This window comes from Poecile atricapillus, chromosome W, assembly GCF_030490865.1.
Source record: "Poecile atricapillus isolate bPoeAtr1 chromosome W, bPoeAtr1.hap1, whole genome shotgun sequence".
Classification (NCBI taxonomy): domain Eukaryota; kingdom Metazoa; phylum Chordata; class Aves; order Passeriformes; family Paridae; genus Poecile; species Poecile atricapillus.
Genome location: NC_081288.1, coordinates 60,753,204 through 60,766,848, shown reverse-complemented (window position 1 = coordinate 60,766,848; position 13,645 = coordinate 60,753,204). Strand labels below are relative to the sequence as shown.

At 35.6% G+C, this 13,645-nt stretch overlaps 1 protein-coding gene across 1 annotated transcript in view; it reads left to right on the top strand.

Annotated features, from left to right (window-relative positions):
- The window catches only part of LOC131591881 (TBC1 domain family member 22A-like), a 141,869-nt gene extending 132,775 nt beyond the window's left edge, over positions 1-9,094 (top strand). The window contains exon 13 of the mRNA XM_058862990.1: positions 5,814-9,094. Coding sequence (XP_058718973.1) covers positions 5,814-5,942 — 129 coding nt within the window. The 3' untranslated portion in view covers positions 5,943-9,094. The remainder of the gene's footprint in view (positions 1-5,813) is intronic.
- Positions 9,095-13,645: the final 4,551 nt, after the last annotated feature.

Genomic DNA, 13,645 nt, shown 5'->3' with positions numbered 1-13,645 from the left:
GCTATGTTCTGGGATTTCAAATACAATTTTGGAAAGTACAAATAACTCTCATAAAGGGGCCATTTAATCAAATTGGCAACATAAATTTTGCAGTGTTTTATATGTGTTCATAATGTGTAATACATACAGCTCATTAAAATTGTAGTTGTTAGCATTTTCTTATCAAATCATTGAAGATTATATATAAATTTAATTTACCTTTAAGTTACTTATATACTTATATATAGTCCTAAAGTATAATATTGCAAAGTTTATGATCATAAAATATAGTAAGATTGTAGGTTCTGCCTCTCAGAGAAGAGAGCTGTGGTAGGCCAGGAGTACTCAGACCATAATTACATTGCAGTTAACAGCAGTAAGGATTAACAACTCTCGTAGAAAAGTACTGCATTTTAGGAGTGCCTTTATTTGTTAAATTAATAGATTGGTTCTCAGTTTTGACACTAAAAACTAACTCTGTTAATGTCCTCAGTATGTTCAAGTTTGATTTTAACTTTAGTTACTGCCATTTTATATTATCTAAAATGGAAACACTATTACTGGTTTTTATGTCCTATTAAGTTTCTTCTATTAAAAAAAAAACCACCTTGCCGTTGAACTTTGTCAATAATTCACACAGACAAAAACTCTGGATTTTCAAGGTAAATATATTGCTTTGATTAGCACAGAAGATGACTTAGTGTTCTACTCATTAGAATAACATTTTTATGTTTTATAAACTATCAATGTGTTATTTTTTCTGTAAATGGTTTTGATGTTCCTTCCTTCAAGACCCACATATGGAGTCAGAGTAGGGGTGATAATAAATAGCATAACAACTACAGATAGCCATTGCCAAATAATCAGTGTTATTGGCCAATCCTATGCTAAAAATTGTATTTCAAACAGGATTATAGTGGATGTCATACTGTAAGGAGATTTGATAATGAATCAGATTCTAAAACATGATAAAATTTGCTTTCTTTGCTCTGGATTGGGGTCTTTTAAAGATTATTTTAATATGCTGAGGTTTCACTGGGTTAAAAACTCCATGAGGAGAAAGAGGCTGATAACTTTGTAATAATTATTATGTTTTGTGAAGTTTTATTAATATTCAGTTTTGATTTAGTCTACAAGGAGCAGACCTTGACCTTTTTGATTTTAGTGGAAACTGAGGAATAAAGGCTTTGGAAATCACCTTTTTGAGCTATCTGGTAGTCTGGTATTTTATTTTAGATGCATGCATTGGATCTTCTGGGATAACATTTTTTTCCCTCAAGAATAATTTTGCATGTAACAGCCATAGCTTAACCTGCAGTATTACTCTTACTGTTGTGGTGTGTAAAACACAGACCTCATACTTTTACTCTTCATACATCTAGAGGTGCTTTTATACCACAGCACTTCCAGAATGTTTGCCACTGTCTTGTCTTGACTACAATGCGAAGAGAGTAGTTCTAGAATACACGTTAATTTTCTGAGAAAAATTACATTTTGAAAGTACATTTACTTTAAAATTGAACTCTAGATAGCTGCTTCTAAGTGTTTAAAAATACTTTATATGTAGTAGCATAGTTGTCCATGCTATATAAAGTGTTTCAGCATATTTTACAAACACACATATGTAAAGTATCATGTAAATCCAAATGTAGTTGTGGAAATAAGATGAGTGAAATTCTACAAAAGATAAGGTTTTTGTTTGGTAACAAAAATGTTGAATTTCAAATGTACTGAAAAATTATTTCAGAATTGTGGGTTAAATAAGTCAATATAAACCAGAACTCTCTTACAAAGGCTAATACAGAGTTTACATTCAGATCTTTTGACATACTTAAAAGTCAGTTTGATTTATAGATTTGTAATTTATTCATAGTCCAACCCTGCTGCACCAGCCTCTTTATATCCTTTAATTACAAATGAAAAATACAATACTTCTACTTGTCAGGAAACATGACTTCATTGTTTCTTGAAACACTCCAAAGGGGTAAATGTTTAGTGCTTTGTTTTTGTTGCATTTTCGAATTTCTATTTAAGCCCATGTCCTTTAAAAAATAAAACACTGGCAAATTTCACTGTGGAGGGAGGTCCATAATGCACGTGGCTGCTGCAAGCCAGGCTGGCATCAGAGCTTGATCAGCCTGTCCAGGAGTGTGCCAGGCGGGCTGTGAAAATCCCAGTGGACAGATTTACAGTTTCTCTGGCAAGCTGCTCAGACACCCTCATTGCAAAGGATTGTTTTCTTATGACAAGTTAACTTCGTGTGACAAGTTAGCTTCAGCTTGTTGCTATTGTCTCTTGGCACCTGTTTTCTTCTTTCCAAGCCCCTCTGTGTAGAACTGCTCGTAGATCCTGCCTTCACCTTCTCCTCTCCCTGCTAAAAATGCCAGTTTTCTCACACTGTCCTGGCTGACATCAGCTGCAGCCCCCTGACTGTGGTGGTAACACTGTGACTAAAACCCCTTCACTTTCTGTGCAAGTGGTACCTTGCTCCTGCTCTGCCTGGCTGGCGAGGAGGGCGGGAGGATGGAGATGCCTTTCCGTGGTGTGGCATGGCAGGGCAGACACCACAAATCACAAACTGAGTGAGATGAAGCTGTGCTGGCAGGCTGGGCCATGCAGATGGGCCCCAGTCCAAGGGATTGGTGTGCCTGTTCCTCTCAGTAAGAGTCCAGGAAGCCAGGGCACTCTGTTTGCCAAATTCAAAGGACATAATTTTGAGCATATTTTTTGTTGCTACAGCCAAAGTATAAACAAACATTGGACTGGGATTTTAGAAACCCCAGCTCTGATGATGATCTACTGGCTGCCCTGATTCTTCAGCCAGGTGTCATCACAATACCATTTAAATTAAGCAGAAAACTCTTCCAGGAATATTTTACAAATATTGATTTTTAGACTTAGTTTTATTCTGAAATAGACCAGGCAGTTTTTCACCTACAAGTTTTTAATGCTAAATATTAATTCACATTATGATTCAGCATATTTCAAAGAGTGCCTCATATTTTAATACTGTTGTGGATAGGAAAATGAATCTAAGAAGTTAGTATGCATGCCTTATTTGTACATGCTGCTTAGTAGTTCCTGTTTATCTGTTGACAAAAAGGAATGATAACTAAAAAGAAATTAGTAAGCTTGAGTCACTTGTAGTAATTCTTACTCTTTTTTATTTTTTTTTTAACTGTAAAATGCTGAATTGAGCAGTTTTAGACAAACTTGTCATGTGGTCTTGTAAATATTAGTAGTGTGTTTGTACAAATCTTCAAATCCAACTACTTTGGGGGTTTTTGATTGTTTTTGTTTCCTTATTTGCAAAGAATGCTCCATATGCAGCAATAAAGGCAGCATGATTTTCTGTAGCAGTTAAAGAAAAGTAAAATTTTCTTATTTAAAGAAAATAGCATTTTCTTTAGTAAAGTTTTTGCCAACTTTTACTTTATTTTAAAAAAAGATGTAACCTTTATTTCCATCTGAGCAAGTTTTGAAGCTCTGTAATAGATCACAGGAAGATCAGCCTTATCTTTAGACGGTCATACAAGTAGCATATCTTTGGCCAGTTACTTTACTTGGATTTTTAACTCACTACTTGGATTACTTGGATTTATATTCACTAGTCAGTATCAGTTTTAGACTTTGGTATTTTCCCTTGGTAACAGTGGCAAAATGCCCACTCAGTCAATGCATTGCTCTGCCATTTATATATATATTTAATTCAGATGAAAATTATTATCAAATTTGAAATTTATGGTAGAAGTATTAAACTAGTTCATCATTAACAGTCTTATTTCAGATTTGAGCTATATGTTAAATTCCATATAGCATGGATATTGAAATTATAGTCTTTGAATGTTCCAAAGCCCAAAGAAACCAAAGCCCAAAAGCAAACCAAAACACTGCTCCAGCAATATGAATCATTTGCACCAGTTTGCACCTGAAGTCTGACCCAGAAAATTCTTGAGACTAAAAACAGTAAGAGGTAATTTCACAAAGCTCACTGAATTAATTGCTGTGTCTTAGGCTGCTTGAAAGTTACTTTTGTAAAAGGAGAAAAGAACTTCCATGGAGCTAGGCATTTATGATCCCCCCCCCCAACCCTCCTACTCTACTGCTAATTTATTAATTACAGTTATCAGCTTAACTGTCAAATAAGTACATAGAAATTTTTGAAAAAGAGTGGGATTTTGACAATTGTGCAATACTTTATTAAAAATGTGTTCTCTCAAGTGTAATAGAGACATTCTCATGCTAACTCTGTTGTATTACTACTTATTATTCATAATTAAATATACAGTACTGCTCAACTTCTGTCCTTTCTCTTTTCCTATTACAAGAACCAGTATTGCAAGACCGTGAAATAAATGAAGTCAAAATAATTTTCTCAGAAACACAAGGAAATAATTTAATGTTAATTTCTGCTCCTAGCTGTTTCCTAAAATCACTGAATTCTTGCTAAGGGCTTCTACAGCCATCTTCTATGAAAGCAGGTGCAGAGGAGGGAGAAGGGAGAACAAGAAGAATAAGACTCTTATGAAGAATAATTTCCCTGGGTACTTGTGCATGATACCGCAGGATTCTGATTTATAACAAGATAATGGCTGTGGTTTTAATTGCATTCCTGTTCACTTATTTCTGATCTTTAGAATGAACCTTAACAGACATACATGAAAATATACACATCCTCACAAATACATATGCATGTATACAAATATGCACAAATTGTCTGCATTTTTTCTACAAAAACAGAGCACCTAGAAGATACAAGCAGGCTTAACAGCTTCACTTATTCCTAAGATTGCCTTATACCTCCCATCGTAAAAATCCACATTCATTTTGTTTTGACTCATCCAAAAGTTCTCTTTTTCTTGTTTGCCACAGTTTATCAAAACAATTAAAAGTATGAGGCAATCTGCACTATGGAAACCTTGAAACATGAACTTTGAATTTGGCCTAGGGTGGCTTTTGCATCACATTTGAGGGTTTCTGACCTTATGGGTCACCAGTTTTATTTCTTTAAAAGAGCAAACTAACTTCCTTAGTTTAGTCAAATGATGTGCCCTATAAAAATTGTCATTTGCATGAAGACAGGAGATAATTTGTGGTGGATCTTCCAAAGAGTCCTCTCAGAGCTGGCAGGTTTCAACCTACAGATGAGGATTTGAGGCTTTGTGCTGCTGAGGATCGCGGTGATGTTCACTTATCAGAAGTGAACATAGAGGCACTGTCCCAGTGAGCTTGTTACCTCTGTTTCTGGGCTTAGACTTCTTGGAAGTGAACTTTGCCTAAACTTAGTATGAGAGAGAGGGAAAGCTGACCCACAGGAGAATATTTTGGGATCAGAAACCAGCATGGAGTGAGAAACCTGGGCTAAGAATTGAGGTGGGAGTTGATTGTAACTGACTGAAATAGTAATTTATTTCATAATTCTTCATGTATAAGTAGAGAAGTAGCTTATCTTTGCATTGGTGTGTGAGAATCCAGACTTAACAATCATCCATAATTTTGAAAATGTAGCAAATTGTATAACTTCATGCCCTGAAGCATAAAAATAATTTGGATAGGCAGAAACATAGATTATTTTCCTCAAAAAAAAAAAAAAAAAAAAAAAAAAATCAAGCAAATAACCATATTTCAGCTACAATTAATAGCAGGTTTCTAGGTTGAATAGCAAGTGTCTATGTAAAAATCACTAAACCTAAGTGCATCTCAGATTTGTTTCGAATACAGAGGTGCTACCTGAGTGGTTTCTTATAAATGAACATTATAAAATACATAGTTGTTGCACTGGTATTTGACAAAAATATATTTACTTCTTTTTCTTTTTTTTCCTTTTCAATTAGGAGTTACTGATATTTTTACAGAATTTGCCTACAGTACACTGGGGAAATGAAGACATCAGTGTACTCCTAGCAGAGGCCTACAGACTGAAGTTTGCATTTGCGGATGCCCCCAATCATTACAAGAAGTGAATATAAGGAGACAGAAATCATTAGAACCAATGTGTTCTGCAGTATTATGGCATCTGTTGTTCTGGTTATGCTTTCAGCTCATTGCTCTTTCATTTGAAGTAAGATGACCATTAAAATTCTGTTAGAATTTGCAGAATGAGAACAGAATACCAAAGAAGTGGGCAAAGCAGGATATTGAGCACTGAATGAACTTAAAAGTGAATTTTTTTGCTCAGCATGAAAAATGAGTTCAGAAGTCTTATAGAATAATTTTCTTCCTTTTTCCCCTTTTCTAAATAAGAGAATTGTAGTCTGTCTTATTTATGTTGAACAATTTTTTTATGTACTTTAGACTTAAAAATACTTATGGAATGATTTTGTCATCACTTCAGTGTCATCTGCCATGACTTTATCAGCCAGTTCTGGTTGGTTAAATTATCTACTTTGAGTGGCAAAAAAGAACTTTTCCATGTTCATCCAGACCATATGAGACAGCAAGGCCTGTGTTTTGAGGTCTGGTTATAAGACCAGTCAAAAGACACTGATATTAGCACACCATCTGTTGTTTTTTGATGGAATTAGGTTAGAATACTTCCATAATATAAACTTACATAAACAAACATAAACATAAAACCTTCTGTAGAAGGTTGTAATGGAAATTGGTGGCATTTTTCTAAACATTATTCAGTCATGAAGGATGCTATACAAGCTTTTTAACCATAAAAATGAGTTACTTAAAGCTGAAGACTCATCTATGACACTGAAATAAATCCCTCCCAATATCTTTTGGAGTCCTTTAAAATAGTGAATTAAACAGAAGGCATGGTCTTGTCAAAGTAATTAAAGTTTCTCTTTTAAGGCCTTGCAATTTTTCAGCATGAAAGTTCACTTTTAAGAAATGTATTAAGAAGCTTGGTTTACAAAGCAAGATATATGTTTATCTCAGTTGTTGCCTTATTCTCCATTTCTAGCAAGTTAGAAAAGGAAAATTAATGTATCTTTCCAAAGCTTTTTTGTTAAATAATTTAACACCTTTTTTTCCTGATTATTCAGAGGAAGAGAGCTCGCTCCCAATAACAATAACTGTGTACTCAGATTGCTCATGGGTCCTTAGTGGAACAAAAATCCTTTATGAGTTTATAGACTAAAATTAGTGTTTCTTCATATAACCATGGGATACTGAACAATTTATTTAAAGTTACATAATTTAAGTGCACTATTTTTTTCAAGAAATAGTTTCTGATAAGAATTCTGATTTTTCTCTGTTGGATGTAAATAACTCATATTAATTTGTGCCTACCATACACATGTGGGTTATGAAGGGTGGGAGTTGCAATAAGCAATACACTTAAAAGCTCAGAAATTATTCCTCAGTTTGGTTCTTGAGTTATACAGTGTTGCACAGAAAGTGTAGTGCAATTTTAAGTTTGGGAAATAAAAAAGAGATTTTCTTCAAGAGATTTTCTCTTATGACTTGTTATTGGAAGATTATTTTCAACTCCTTGAAAATATGTAGATACATATTTTGAAGAGAGCTTTCTAAATGTGTTAGTTGCATTACTTGCTGTAGGGGCCTTAGTTCTTCATACAGACTTTGTAATAATTAGGTGTTTCAGGGTAAAAAAAAATAAAATACATTTTTACCAATGTGTGATTATGAGACCATCTATATTTTAAAAGTCTATGAAATGTTTGGTAGAAGATAAAAAAGAGAATTATTTCAGAAGCCGGAGTGTTTGTCAACTGGATGCATTTCTTTTCCACTGGTGTCAGCCGGGTGTTTCAGTTGTGATGGATACAGGGTCAGGCCTCCCAGATGGCTGCATTTGTGCCTGGAATGTGTAGTGGATCTGTGCTTCTTACATGTCTGTGTACTGCTTTCTGTAACTTCAGTTTGTGGTCTAATGTATCAAAATTCATGTTTACAAGAATGTCATATTGTGCCTAACAGTGTCTACCAATAACAGAATAAAAGAAACATGAAATCTATGACCTTTTGCTTTAAGCTTGGTATCTGCAATCATTTGTTAATAGAAATGCATATTATTGTAATGAGAGAAGACAGCACAGCATTAACTGTTGTAAGGGGTTTCTATAATTAACTTTTTTCTATTAAGACGGTGTTTAGGTAGTTACATGTAACATGGAAAGTTGACCCAAAGTTATCTGCTGTGTCAGATGCTCCTGCATAACATTTTTGGGACTGGATATATAAAATTTCCTTCATTGGGTCCACATGAGTTGTCTGCCACGTCTTCCAAATTCAACAGGTACCTCTTACTTCCCTTGGAAGGAAGTATTACCATTGGAGGTCACATTTACTGTTGTGTCTGTGTCAGAAGTTGAATATTGTACTAGAGCACATTGCTTTTAAGGATAGTGGGAAGTTTCCTAATATAATACCAATGTTTATTTATGTAGATATAGACTTTTCTGGAAAATATGATATAGATATATAAATAACATTTATATATCTATACAGATAGGAGTAGTTCTCAGTAAATAGAAGGCCAACATTTATGTAAAATTTCAGATTTTTAACAAAAGCCCACATATCTAACGATTTTACATCTCAGGTAAAATGTCATTCCAAAAAAAAATATTGCATAGAAAGAGAAATAGCATTATCATTATTACATCCCACGTACTTAGTTTTTTTTCAAAATTCAAGATTCTGAATATTATAAAATTCCTTTGTAATATATGTATTTTCTTATGAAGGAGGCATCTTGACACATCACTAGTGAAACCAGGCAGTAATTTCTTAGAACTCATGTGAAATATTGAAATTCCAATGTCTGAAATGCGTGTTAAATAATTTCTGTAATAAAAGTTTAAACTAGAATGTACAATTTAAAAAGATTTATGACTACAGAATTTGAAAAATGTAAATAATTAATCAGTTAACTGTGTAAATACAGTACATGGAGTAAGTTAGAAATGTAAGTTGAAATCTTATGTAACTCTGTAATTTGTTATAAAAAATTAGTTTTGTTATTTTTTGGTGCAGATCCATATGGAAAGGCCTATTAATTTGTTTTTAATTTCATAACTACAGAATAGAACTATTTGAAGTTCCATTGTATGCTTCTGACAAACATAACCACTGAGGCACTGGTTAAAACTGTAAAACTGGTGAAAGATGAGGAAATAAACACATATTTATGAAGTGCTATATAGTGTGGAAAGCTTGTGTTTATTGTTTTCTTCAAACACATTGCACCCTACACCAAAGTCTGTTTTACAGTCTCAAACACCTTTATCACAAGAGGAAAGGCATTAACCAAACCTCGGTTCTCAGTTTAATTTCTGCCACTCCGCCCGTGTACCTTGTAAGTTTTGCAAGTTGGTAATCCAAGCAAGTTCCAAGAGTGCATAGATCATGGACATACAGGGTACTGAGCATTTTCTGGAAAAAGCAGATGATGACAGATTTGACACTGCAGCAGAATTAAACTGAAGAGAAGGTGGAGTAAATCAGGGCAAGGCGCACAGAGGAGACACAGAATTCTGTATGGCTCTGGGGGTGCAGGAGAAGGGGAAACCAGCTCATAGTGAGGAAACAGTAAACAGGTGATAGGGTCAATAAGATCTGGAAACTAAGATGATTTAAACAGATTAACTATCAGGGAGAGATCTATAGATGTATATATATATATATATATATATATATATGTATGTGTGTATGTATGTATGTATGTATATGTATCTCAAGTCCCTTATGTCAAGAAAGCTGCTGGGAGACTTCCAATAATCCAGTGTGTCTGGTGAGAAAATATAGAAGGAAGGCAAAGACAATAACTCTTCTCTTTAAAACTCCACACCATTGTCAAGGGAGAAGAGACAGGGATGCAGAGGCAGTCTGTCTGTTATGTGCTTGAATGACAATGAATTGTAATCATACTGGTTTCTCACCTTGAATAAAACTTGTGTTTCTTTATCTGCTATAATCCTCTAAAGATCCTGCGTAAAATCAGCAATGGCAGATACTTCAAATTGTTTTTTCAAAAGCAGAAGAGATCAAGAAGGTGGAGTAAATGCCCAAGGGGTTACAAGGTATGTGCTGGTATTTGTTTGTTGATTTTCTTGTGCAAGAGGAGCCCTGGAAAACTGATATTCTGGGCAGATGGAGGACTTTCCATGGATATGAATGGGAAGTTCAAGAGAAAGGACTTTCTGAAAATCTGATCTGTGCTTCAGGTCACTTCCTCCTTGAAAACAGAGTGGAGTGGAAGTACTTTGTAGCACATTAAATTCTTTGGAGATGGGAAGAGGAGGTGAGATAGAAAAGCTCCCAGTCCAGCGATCACTCAGGCAGAATTCTGTGCTGTGGGAAAGAGCTGCAGCTCAAGTGCTGCTTATCACTGTATGATGGAGAGTCAAGTTCCTGAGCAATTTAATTCCAGATCATTTGCATTTTATAAGTTAAAGCTAAAATCTTGCATCCCATCTAATTCCTTAAGCTTAGTGTAGCTGAGGCAGCACAGGAGAAAATAATTAAATTGCTGTGGCACTATATCAAAGAATCTTAACACTTCAAAGTCTTCTGTGTGGAGCCCACAGGAGAGTCAATGCATGGGCCAGAAATGAGAGGCTGAGAGATGTGATGCTAGAGAAAGCCTCTCAGAGACAGGTGCTCTGAAAATTGGGCTTTTTCTGGCCATAAGAATTTCCTACAGGCTTCCAAAGAAGAATTAATGTGCACAGTATATAGTTTGAACTGGGCTTCCATTTTTGTTGTAAGCAAGCTTCCACATCAGAGAAAATAGAAGTCTGAAATTGCAACCAGTATGGATAGAGGTGTTTGGAAACTCATGCCCCAGGCACAAGCTTAAAATCTGAACTACAGTACAGTTATTCATTTTGTTCCTTGCACAGAATCATCTAGAAAGGCAAGTCAGAAATGGCCAAAAGTTCTAGCAGAAGACTATTGCAATGTCTGTTTTATTTTGTTGGTTTTTGTTATCAAATCACTCAAGATTGAGTATACATATTTATCTGATTTTCCTGTTATGTATCCTTCAGAACTGAGATCTCATTTCTGTGAGATCTGGATTTGGGGATCCAATACACTTTATTCCAGAAATTTCTTATTCCACCATCACTTACTTGTGCCTTCTCAGAAATCCTCCTCATGGGAAGAGCATTCTGAAATTTAGAGCAATAGAAGGAAAAAAAACCCCAAACCCAACAAAACCAAACAGGAGAATAGAAGAGTTTTATTACCATTAATTTCTGATTTACAGAAAGGAGAAAACGTGCCTCTTGGGGTATTTAGACCACTTCATCCTTAAACTCATGATGCAATCTCTCACATAGAGCTTTTTTGAAATTCAGCTTAAGTATTTTCATATATTTCCATCTTCCTCCAGAAAGATCTGAGATTTCCAGTGAACAGTTCTTGCTAGCAGCCCATTTGATCAATTCTGTTCACTCTTTTAACAGCAGCAGAAATACAAAATACATAGCTGTCATGACAGCTCACAGGAGGTAATGAAATACCCAGTCTTATCAATAGTTATATGGCTATCTCACTCCTAAAATCTCATTCAAACAGCAAACAGACTTGGTAGTTTTTCATCTCTTGTGGTCAAAAAATAAGTCTAGCTCCAGCTCAAAGCTGTGCACTTTCAGACTGTAGCTAACAATAAAATATATATCTGATGAAAGAAATTTAGTCCTATACTTACCTGATCAAGGAAAAACTTTTCCTAAGTCATCAACAAGTATTTGCTGCAACTGTATAGAATAAATTGTCTCATGCAAATAAATAATTCAGCTTTTGCATGCAGAAATGAATAAAGTTGGCATATCAGTGAAGAAAAATTTCACTGTTATATTTTTCCCCATGTATTTTACTATTTTACACTTGCATCAGTGAAAAATTCTGTATAAATTTTAAAAAGGAGTACTTTTCTCTCCATCACTGTCATCAAATACAGGGCATTAGACTTCTTCACATTCAGGTGAAGCAGCCATCTCATACTCAGGAAAGAAACTTTACGTGAATGTTTTGATGGTACAAGTCAGCCTGTTGTTGCATGTGCAGTCATCCTCTGGGTTGTAATAGCTACTCCAAATAATTCAAATCATACTGGACAATATTGTCTCTGCTATTTATGCAAGAATAATAAGAAAAAGTCCATCTTTCCTCATCCAAGGACACCTGTTCATTTTCAAAAATTTGTATTCATTATGGAAATACTCTGAAAATAATATATTTTTTATATAATATGCATATATAGTATTATTCAATTTTCATAGCAATTTAAGTTAAATTGATACTTGTAGCCAGCAAAGGATTCACAAGTCCAACAAGCATTTCCCACAAAATGTAGTAAGCACAAAATATTTGTCTTTACAGGGGGATGTCAATGGACAAAAGATTTAGGGTTGGTTAAGTAGTAACTTGCTTATTTATCCAAGTTACTATCTCCCCAGTCTAACAGTATGTCAGAAATGGAGAGACATCCACCTCTGAGCTTTTGTCATGCTCCTTTCATAGCCAGAGGAGAGAATCAGGTCTTTATTTCCAGATGACAGAATGTTCTGACTTAGAAAAGACCCACAAGGATCTTGAAGTCCAGCTCTTATGTGAATGACCTGTTGAGGACTGAACTCACAACCCTGGTGTTATTTGCTCCAGGCTCCAGCCAGCTGAGCTGATCTCAGGCCCTTCAAGGTGCCATTGCCCCTGCCTCTGGGTACACTCCTGGACTGTGCCAAGTGCCAGAGCCAGGTCCTGGTGCCTCCAACATAAGAAGAACATGGGACTTTTGGAGAAAGTCCAGAGGAAGAATATGAAATTTATAAGGGGACTAGAGCACCTCCACTATGAAGACAGCCTGAGAGAGCTGGTGCTGTTCAGTGTGGAGAAGGTTTTGTGGAGACCTTGTAGCAACCTTCCAGTATCTGAAGGGGGAAGCTGGAGAGGGCCTCTTCATCAAGAACTGTAGTGGCAGGACAAGGAGTAATGGGTTCAAACTGAAAGAGGGGAAATTTAGGTTAGATGTTTTGAAGAAATTCTTCACTGTGAGGGTAGTGAGGCACTGGAACAGTTTGGTCAGAGAAGCTCTGGAGGCCTCCTCCTTGGAAGTGCTCAAGGTTGGGTTAAATGGGGCATTGGGTAACCCAGTTTAGTGGAAGGTGTCCCTGCCCATGGCAGAGGGCTTGGAACTGGATGATCCCTTCCATCCCAAACCATTCTATGATTCTGTGATTCTAAGTGAGTGACACCCAAAACATTTCCTGTCTCTCCACTGACTCTAAAGGAGCCCAGAGGACAAATAGCAGACATCTATAGATAGATGTCAACATCACCAGTTTGGTATTTTGAAGTGGCTGCTACAATTACAGTTTGAAACAGCATTTCTGTACCTAAATTAGAAAGAATCATAAGCTGTCTCAGATACATTCTTAAAATGCACACTTAAATTTCAAACCTTATATTCATTCTCACGGCCCAAATAAGTTATGATCTGCAGGTCACATTGACTTGTTTGCTGCAGCTACTGTACTGTGACATCAACCTAAGGTAAGCGTCAGCTCCAGCTAGATGGTGGCTCAGCCCATTAGCTTGCTGTTTATATTTGCTCTCTCTCCTGCTGTGAATATACTATAACCCTGTAGCACAGCCAGAGATAAAACTTAGTATCCTTGCATGCAAATTGAAATGAGTGGAAAAACAAATGTTGACAAATTACTTCATTTTAAAATGGAATCTT